Here is a 10,399-nt window from a genome sequence, read left to right as displayed (position 1 = left end):
GTTGAGTTTGTGCTGTTTCTCAGCACAAGGTAGAGAAGTCATGTGAGAGATCTTGCTTTGACAAAACATTAAAACTAGTTTCATTTTGTATCATTCAAGTATCTACAAATTGGGGTTAGTAGCAGATCTAATATTTACTTCATTAATTCACGAACCTGCCATAGTTCTTGCTCTGTTGAACTGGTCCAGGGTGATAGATATACTGTGGGTGGGGCTAACAGTAAGGGAAGAGAGAACCTTCTGAAATGCTATCAACTCCGTTAATGTGGATGATAGTTACACAGGTGTGTATATATATAGATGTACAATGCACACCAAGGTGAGCACTTAACAACTTTTGCACCATTCTGTTCTTAGCATGTTACCTCAATAAAATGTAAGGGGAAAAATTTCACATAACTTGGAGGCTGATTTATAGATTCATCTGACTGGAGGAAGCCATCTGTAACAGGAAATATAGACAAGTCACCCTTTAGGGCTGGCTTTTTCAAACTCCAACTGGTAGACACAGCTGCAGAATTTAAGTCTATATTCATCTCAGTCAAATCTCAATGAACAGCAGGACATGGTGGCACACACCTGTGATACCAGCATTCTGGAGGCTGAGGCAGGAAGATTACCCCAAGTTTGAGGCCACCCTAGATGACACAGTGAGTGCAGGCCAGCCTGAACTAAATGGCAACACCTTGTCTCAAAAAAAAAAAAAAAAAAAAAAGAATGCATATTCTAAATTTCATGGTTGACTTACCAGCTCATAAGAATACAACTACTTTTCAGTGCTTACAATTTTCAAATTATGTCAGCACCAAGTCACATGCGAACAAGACAGCATTTTTATTGGACCTGGTTGTCAATAGTTTGACATGTTAAACGTATCTCCTAGTCATGCACCATAGGACTACTAGTGGAGTTTTAAGCTTAGTTTACAACTGTGAGCCAAAAATAAAGAAATGAAAAAACATGCTTTTATTATTAACTTTTAAAATAATTTTGTAAATTAAAGCTATTTAGAAGTGTTGGCTAAATCAAGGATGTACACTGACAGGCAAGCTTCACTTCATTTTAGTCAAACTCGCATCCTCTGTAAATACAGCAGTCATAACAAAGTAAGTGAATGACAATAACTAATCCAAAAGTAATAAAGACAAAAAGAGAAGCCTTTTCAATTTTACTCATAACACCTTAGGCTTGATTTTTATAACCATAATTGACATGTATCTGGAATTGATGGTATTTAAAATATGATAGTATTTGTGCTATATACAAACCAATAGTATGTACAAGCGAATCAAACAATGGAATCTTTTGGGGGAGTGGGCAGTAGTACTAAAGATGGAATTCAGGGGCACTCTACCACTAAACTATATCCCAGGTTTTCGTTTTTTATTCTGACACAGGGTCTCAACTAAGTTGCCCAAGCAAGACTCTCAAACATGCAACCTTCCTGCCTCAGCTTCACCAGTGTAGGAATTAAAGGATGAGTCACCATGCCTAGCTCAAGAAATATACAAACTGTACATTCAAGTTTTTTTTAACATTAACAGAATGGAACTTCAAGCTATCAGAAGCACTTAATGTTATCAAGTATTACCACAAATCACTAAAATAACTATACACAACTGCTATAAAAGACTCCATCAAACATGCCTGCCTGATAATGTTCAAGTACACTTTCACAGTATTTTTCAACACATATAAGCAGCAGCAACAGGGATGAAGATACATCTTAGCACATCATTTATCCCCAGCACTGCCAAAAGCAAAATAAAAGCAAAACCAAAACATCCCCAAAACAAAAACCCAACCCAACCAAACTAAACCAACCCAATATTGAATAAAGACTCATGAGACAAACAGGGTAAATAAAGTACTTTTCATTGTAACCAAGTCATGAAAGACAAGGCTCAGTTTTGAAAATAATTTATTATGTAAGTAAAACATGGAGCATTTGTTTGAACATGATGGAATGAGAACATGTGCTCCCCACAGTCCCTTGATACAGGTCTGGAAACTGACAGTATAAAGATGAAAGAGACTTTAAACACTCACGAAAGGGTAACAGAAGAGATGACAACAAAAGATTTTAGCAACTGAAAAATAAATGCATGAGTGACAACTGCTACAATAGACTGGAGAATTAGAAGTCTCAGTTCCGGATACAGGCTTTCATGAAAAGGCTCCAGTACAACTGATTGAAAGAAGCAGTTAAACCCCCAAACCCCACCCCCTTGTAAAGTGATTACCACTCCCTCAAACTGGAAGAAAACTGAAGGGAACACTCCCTACAGAAGGTGAGCAAGAGGGGCTGGGCTCTGGGAATTGGAGAATTCAGATATAAAGCTGAGGTAGCAGGTTGCAGAACTGTACTGAAAACTGGGGATGTCTGTATTTCCAAAACCCCTTCCCTCCTCTCTGCCCCAAAAGAAAACTGGCAAAATATATATATATACACAGACTGGAGGATTTCTCTCCTACAAAGGGCCTACCATGTATGCTGAAAACTGAGGAGTTCTCAAAAATATGGCCTAGTCAATACACTGCAATGAAATCTATCTGTTGCCAAGACCTATGCAGAGAACTTAATTTTTTAGTTGTTTGTTCTCAAATCTGAAGAACAGCCAATGATCCTAAAGCATTTGAAGAAGCATACAAAATAAAAGGGACTAAAAGAAGAATCACTTGAAGGAAATATACCAAACAAAGAACCCCCCCACACACAAAGGAAATAAGAGAAAAGAAAGTCAAGTGTGCTGGCACACAGGAGATTGAACCAAGAGAATCTCTGCAAGTTCAAGGCCAGCCTGGGCTACACTGTGAGTTCAATGCCAGCCACAACTACATAACAAGGTCTTGTCTAAAAAATAAAAACAAACAAAAAAATAGAAAATGTAACTTTCAAAATTCTGAGAAAATGATTCTTAATTAAAATCTGAAACCAAAACTATTATAGTAGATATACAATAGAAATGTTGTCATATACACAATGTCTCAAAAATTTCATTTCTTTTGAATCTTTTTCTCAGAAAGTCACTGAACAAGAAAATTCTACTAAAATGAGGGAGTAAACCAGGGAAAAAGCAAGAGATAACGAACAACTAATAGAAATACCTAAGTGAAGGATAAAGTATGATTCCAGATGGAATCTGTTCTACAGTCCAGATTAATAATGCTCTAGGGGACAGGGTGGGGATGATGGAATGTAATCTTGGAGGGGAGGTACCAATGAAATGCCTAATGTGTCTGAACATAATGGGGGATTCACACTTCCAGAGTTACTGATAAGCACAAAGAGAACTATTATCTTTTGGGGGAAAAGTTGCACAAAATTGAAAATATGAAAAAAGAAAAACTGTCAGGTATGGTGGTGCACTCTGGAAGACTGAGGCAAGTTTAAGTCCAGCCTACGCAATTCAGTGAAACCACATCTCAAAATTTTAAAAGGTCCTAAGTTCAACAGCCAGTGCTATCAACCACCAAAAAAAAGCGAACATACAATTATGTATATCCCATGTCTTATCTGGAGAATGTTTATATGGTCAAAATGACAATAACTATTGATCCAATCAAAAATTATACACCTGCACTAAAAGATGCAGAAACTATTAATACACATTAAAGTAGTAAGACACGGCAGAATTCTGGACATATTTAAAAAGTATATATACACTCAGATATGAAGTACAAAGAAAAATGAAGAATAAACCATGACTCCAAAATTCTTAGTATAAACAACCTAAAGAACAGAGTTGGTATTTACTGGAAGAAGGAAAATTTAAAAAGGAGCAAATGTGAGCTACAGAAAAATCATAAACTCAGATTTTGGGTAGTCTGAGTTATGAAGCAAAATCATTAAGGAAGTAACAATGCCTGTTTGGAACATTCTAACGTTCAGAGGTCAGATGTGTAAAAAATAGCAAAGAAAACTGAGAATCAAAGAAGGAGAAAGGAAATGTATTTGCTAAAAGCCAACTAAAATAGGAGTCAGTAACAATATGAAATGTTGACAGATCAGGTAAAATGATTTCAGAGGTCACTGGAGACATTAAAAAGAACAATTCTCATAGAATACAGGCATGAAAATCCAACTGGACTGTGTTCAGGGGAAAAAAATAGAAAAGGGTAAACTAAAAATAATGAATACAGATAACGTTTGCAAGTAGTCCTGCTACTAAAAGGAAAAAAAAAGGGGGGGGGTGGCTTTCAGTTGGCTCTGACTAGGATAAGAAATATATGGAAGAAATAAAAGATAAACAGAAACAAGTAGGCTTACCGATACAGTGATGATAAACTTCTAAAAGTTCTTTTCTGGTTGATCCTATGTTCTCAGTGGAACAGGGAGCAAAGTGAGAGTTATCAGAGATATAAAGACAGGGAAGAAGCTATGACAGCCACTCATGACAGTGTAAGAAAACAAGACTGAAAAACTCGTATATCTACTAAGCAACTCACTAAGTTCTGACCATGAATTTCAGGCAATACTTATCAGCATGCTTATGTGACTGGTGAAGTCTGACTTACTCAAACAAAATGAAAATCTTGTTTTGTGTTCTTTTCTTTGATTAAATGTTCTCTCAAAATATTTTTCTTTTGAGCTATAGTTCCATTTTCCTAACACTATCGTCTGATCTGCCTAGGAATATAAAAGATAACGTTTCCTATTAACCTGTTCAGAAACCTATGGTTCAGGGAGCATTTCCCCATCTTAGGGTATGTTCTAGATCTCTTCTTCATATCCTTCCACACATGGCCTAAACTGTTCCCCTTTTAGCTTTCATGTTTCTTAATTACAGATTTTGGGCTACTCCTTGGTCTTATTTTCTTCATCTGATTGTATTTCCTCCCCTCCTATTACAATTTCCAGAGTTTCTCCTTTTTTGTCCTATTTTTACACTGCATACTATCACACCTAATTTCTGGTTGCCTGTCAAAATCCTGCAGCTTCTTTCAGAGCCTTCTCTGTGTCCACTCAATAAATCTTTGTGTGACATATGCTTATTGTACCAGCAAAAGAAACCAAGCCAGCACAGTGACACTGAATTCCAATACGTCAAGTCTTTTGCAATTATTTCACCTGAACTATTACCTCCCTCACAAAATATTTTGATAAGGTCATCTTATAATGAAATTTTATTTGGTAAACTATCTTAAAGACTCTAAAATCAAACAATTTCTTATTTCAACAATAGAAAGCATAACTCCAATAAGCCCTTATTGAAAGCCTACTCCATAACTGAAGTATCAAACCCCCTTGAACTGCACTGCTAAAGAAAGGGGGTAAAAGACATTTACTAAACTTCCACAGGAAGACTGTATAAATCTGGCAATGGTTACGTATATATCAGACCATACCCAAGAGCCTCAAAAAATTAACTGAAAGTTTAAACTTAGGATAAATTTTGTTCTTAATAAGGCTCAGGAAATTATAATCTATTAAGTATACAAGTGTACTACTTACATTATGTAAACTGATTTAGCTTAAAAAGTGAAGCGGACAATCTGGATTTGAAAACCAATATAAGTAAATCACCAGATGTAAACAGTAACTTAAGCTATTCTTCAGCTCCATTTTTTTTTTTTTTTTTTTTTTTTTGCGGTACCGGGGATTGAACTCACGACCTTGCGCTTGCCAGGCAGGCGCTTATGCCACTGAGCTATATCCCCAGCTCCCTCAGCTCCAATTTAAAACAAACATTCAGAACTAGAATCTTCAGAATTTTCTAGTATCTTGAATATTCCCATCTTCTCCTTAATTGGTCCTGAGGATTTCATTTGATCTAAAAGAAAAATATTAAAGTAGGTATTTTTTAACAGTATATTAACTCCCCCAAAGTAATAAATTTCCAGTATCCTGCTATAAAAAGTAAGTTCTCTATCATCATTACCAATTTCAAACTACCAGGAAAATATTTTCCCCACTGAGGACAATGGGGAAAAGATGAGTTCCAGCACACTATAATATGGTATGTCCACCATAGAAAATGCAAATACAAAGAGCACAGATTAGGTGCCTACTGTAAAGTAATTAGTAAGCAAAGAGTTAAGGGCAAGTTTTTAGTACACAAATTCTAATTAATAAAGGAGTAAGACAAAAAAATCACTTTATAAACCTTAAAGAAATAACAGTCCTAAACAACCATCATTAATGGGCTAAAACTATCAAGTTAAATAATGGCTGATAAACTTTATACTAAGTAGTACTAAGATACGTCTGAATTCAATAAATTTTGGTTACCAAATATAAGAAACACAGGCGTGATGTACCTCTTGGTATGATGTAAAATCTATATATAAACACTGTTATTCTTGACTAAGTATGGCACTTAAATCTAATGAAGTGTCTAGAACTATTTACATAAACACAATTTATGAGGTTACAAGCAAGTTACATAGTTGGAAGAACAAACTAAATGACAACATAAAAGGGAAAAATGTAAAATCAATTCCAGGATAACAGTTATTTTATTGGGCAAGTAGCTTAGTTCGCCAACAAATCAATGGCATGGAAAACCAAGGAAAGTGGGTGTTATAAACAAAGAGAAACAGCAGTCAATGCAATTTGGATCCTGATGCAAACTGTAAAAACTTAATATGCTGGGAAATTTGAGTGAAATTAAGGTATTACTGTTAATTCCCTCAAATGCTATAAACACAAAGTTGCTCTGTTTAGAAACATGTCCTTCTTAATAAAAGACACACAATAAAGGATGCCATGAATACCTGAGATCTAATGGGGGGGCGCATTTACCAGGAATCAAACTCAGGACCTGTGTTTTGCCAAGCAGGCACTGTTATATTTCAGGCCTTGATATCTGATTTTAAGACTCCAATGAAAAAGAAATGACAATAAACAAAAGGCTGAATGCTGTTAACTACTATGACCAAATGAACCGTCACTATCCTTTACGTATATACTTCCACATTTCTACAAAAAATAAAAGCATGAAAAGTACTTACCAATAAGATCACTTCGATCTAGTAATAACTCTAGATCTTTATCACTGATGACTTTCTCTCTTGACCCTTTTATTTCCCTGTAAAACACAATATTCAAGTGTATTTAAATAAATCTATTAATTACATTTTCCAAAACTAAAAAAAAAGGAAAAATACAGTAACATTAAGAAAAATTAAAAACTTAGGAATTAACCAAGAAAGTGAAAGACCTCTACAAGGAAAACTAGTGCACTCTGAAAAAAATCAAGAAGGACATCAGAAAATGAGAAGATATCCATTTATTTCTGTATATATAGAAACAACACTGTCAGAATGACCATTCTATACTTCTAAAACTGATGAAGATTTAACACAATCCCAATCAAAATACCAAGAGCATTCCTCACAGAACTAGGGAAATCCTAAAATTCGTATGGAACCAAAAGACAGCCAGAATAGCAAAACCAATCCTGAGCAACAAGAACAAAGCAAGAGGTAATACAATGCTGAACTTCAAGATATATTAATAAAGTCACAACAATGGAGCATAAGAGATGATAAAAAACCACCCCACACCCATTTAAATGTCTGGTCTTTGACAAAGGGGCCAAAAATACACACTGGAGGAAAGATAGCCCCTTTAACAAAGAATGATGGGAAAACTGGCTATCTACATGCAAAAGACTGATTCTGAACCCATATACTAAACTTAAAAAAAAAAAGGATCAAAGATCTAAATGTTAATTAAAACAGACTGTGGAGGCTGGGGATATAGCTCAGTGGCACAAGTGCCTGCCTGACAAGTATAGGGTCGTGAGTTCAATCCCTGGTACAACAACAACAACAACAACAACAACAACAACAAAACCAGAATCTGATGGAAGATAACATTGGTAAAACTTTTCAGGACATAGACATAGGCAAGGACTTTCTGAACAGAACTTCAGTTGCACAGGAAATACTACTCGGGAATCAGTAAATGGTATCATATCAAATTAAAAAGCTTCTGTACAACAAAGGACACAACCAACAAAATGAAGATAATCTATAGGATGGGGAAAAAGAATGTGTCAGCTATTCCTCAGACAGAGGATCAGGCAACTAAATTGTATTAACATTTCTCAGAAAAACTATAAATGGTCAATAAATAAATGAAAAAATATTCAATTATCTCTGGCCATTAGAGAAATGTAAATTAGAAAACTGAGATTCTACCTTACTCCAGAAATAATGGCTATCATAAAAAAAATCAGTAAAGGAACCCGTCTTTGTTGTTGATGGGAGCCTAAACTAGTATAAGAACTATGGAAATCAGTATGGAGATTCTTAAAAAAACTAAAAGCTGAAATTCCCCTTGATCCAGCTATTCCCCTTCCAGGTATCATTCCTGAAAGAGTTACCTTGTATTACAATAATATATGCATAGATAGCAGTGCAATACATAACAGCTAAATCGTGGAAGTAGCCCATAGGTCCATCAACAGATAAATGGATTTTAAAAATGTGGCATTTATATACAACAGAGTACTACTTTGCCATAAATGAGAAACTTGATCCATTTGTAGGTAAACAGATACACCTTGAGACAATGTTAGGTGAAATAGCTCAGACGCACAAGCTTAAATAAAACATGGTTTTCTTACATGACAAACCCAAAATTTAATAAATAAAAGATAGTTAATAAGAAATAGGGAGAGATCTTTTGCAAAAGGGAAGGAGACCAAGAGATGGAGGGGGAGGAAAAGGAAATAAAAAAGCTGTCTTATATATAGAACCCACTCCCCATGAGGAATGTAACCATTACATGCTATAAAAAAGTACTAATTGGGGCCAGGGATATAGTTCAGTGGCACAGGCGCCTACCTGGCAAGTGCAAGGTCCTGACGTCAATTCCTGGGACTCAAAAAAAAAAAAAAAAAAGAAGTACTAACAAAAGAATTTTTAAAACTGTATCTAAAACCCCTTACCTTTCATAATCTCTAGATTTTAGTAATTCCATTAATTCCTTAGGATCTAAGAAATTCTTAGATTGACTTAATCCAGTTTGACCACCTTTGAAATGATCTAGGGTGAAAAAAAAAAAAAAATCAACATTTAAAATTTTTTTTTTTCTTGGTGGTACTGAAGATTGAAGCCAGAGCCTCTGCACTATGTTACTTCCTCAGTCCCTTTTTAAAGTTTGAGATAGGGCCTCACTAAGTCACTAAGTTGCCCAGACTGGGTACACACTGGGGGTCTGCATGCCTTAGCATTCCAGAGTGCTGTGATTACAGGCATGTGCCATCATGCCTGGCTAAAATTCCTTTAAAAACTACTATATATTCCAAACAAATCAGAGTGGCTGACATTTTTTAAAAAGATAAAAAACACAAGCATTGCTAAGGAGGACAAGCAATTATAGTTCTTATATTTTGCTGGTGGAAATATGGTGATATGTTCACTTGGGAAATGTCCGGTAGTCCTCAACTAGGTAAAAATAAATCCACTCTAAATCCAAGGAAAAATAAACTATTATGTCTATAAAGCAGCTGATTCATATAAAAGCAGCTGATTCATATAAAAGCAGCTGATTCGCCAGGGTTCAGTGACACAGTGCCGCCTGGCAAATGTGAGGTCCTGAAGTTCAATTCCCAACACCAAAAAAAAAAAAAAACAAAACAAAAAAAAAAACCCAGCTGATTCACAATGAACACAATCTGGAAACAATTCAAATATCCACTAACAGAAGAATGGATAAAAACTATTGAGCAAAACATGATAAAATATCTTTAAAATAACATAGATGAACCTCAAATTTTAAACAATTCTTTGGATCTGGATGACAGTTGTAGGTCAACACATCCATCACAATTCATCACACTACATACTTAACATCTGTGCATTTTATTGAATATTATACCAATAAAAACTCTCAGCACTTAAAAAAAACTTCCAAATATTTGTCAAATTAATCTCTTAAAATAGTAAAAGCAAAATTTGGGAAAACATACAGTAAGTTTACTTAAATTTACACTACATTCAATATTTAAGCAAAATATAACTTACGTTTCATTATTCAGATTTGTAAAGTGCCATAGGTGAATTTATTTAAATTTATACAAAATCTTATTAGGACAAGGTTTTCTTATTACTCTCATTGCAAATTCCATCTACAAGGTAAATTTTCCATCAAGTCCATTTAATTTTGTCTAAAACCTAATCTACTTTGCCCTAAAAACCAAATTCACAAAAAAGAATCTGCAAGCAATATAATTATCATACACTAGTAGTTTTCAACATTATTATTATGGTATTCCCACTTCTCTAGGCTTGACAACTTTATGACAATTTTTAACTTTTGTTCAAACAGCCATTGAGCCATTTAGTTAAACATAATGTTATACTGAGTAAAAAGCCAACTTTTCCAAATATCTCAGGAAACAGAACAGAAAACTCCTTATTTCAGTTTTCCTCTTAATCTTTTCTA

The 10,399-nt window shown here is 34.8% G+C and overlaps 1 protein-coding gene across 2 annotated transcripts in view; it reads right to left on the bottom strand.

The window, feature by feature from the left end:
• Nucleotides 1–1,859: 1,859 nt before the first annotated feature.
• Hells (helicase, lymphoid-specific) overlaps nt 1,860–10,399 on the bottom strand; it is a 39,464-nt gene continuing 30,924 nt past the window's right edge. For both annotated transcript variants that reach the window (XM_005407530.2, XM_013506206.1), the window contains exons 20-22: nt 8,901–8,997; nt 6,955–7,031; nt 1,860–5,774 (exon numbers count right to left, since the gene is read on the bottom strand). In XM_005407530.2, coding sequence (XP_005407587.1) covers nt 5,680–5,774; nt 6,955–7,031; nt 8,901–8,997 — 269 coding nt within the window. In that variant the 3' untranslated portion in view covers nt 1,860–5,679. The remainder of the gene's footprint in view (nt 5,775–6,954; nt 7,032–8,900; nt 8,998–10,399) is intronic.

Source organism: Chinchilla lanigera, unplaced genomic scaffold (assembly GCF_000276665.1).
Source record: "Chinchilla lanigera isolate Chin_1 unplaced genomic scaffold, ChiLan1.0 scaffold00106, whole genome shotgun sequence".
NCBI lineage: Eukaryota > Metazoa > Chordata > Mammalia > Rodentia > Chinchillidae > Chinchilla > Chinchilla lanigera.
Note: the sequence above shows the minus strand (reverse complement) of the source record. Positions and strands in the feature narration are given on the sequence as shown.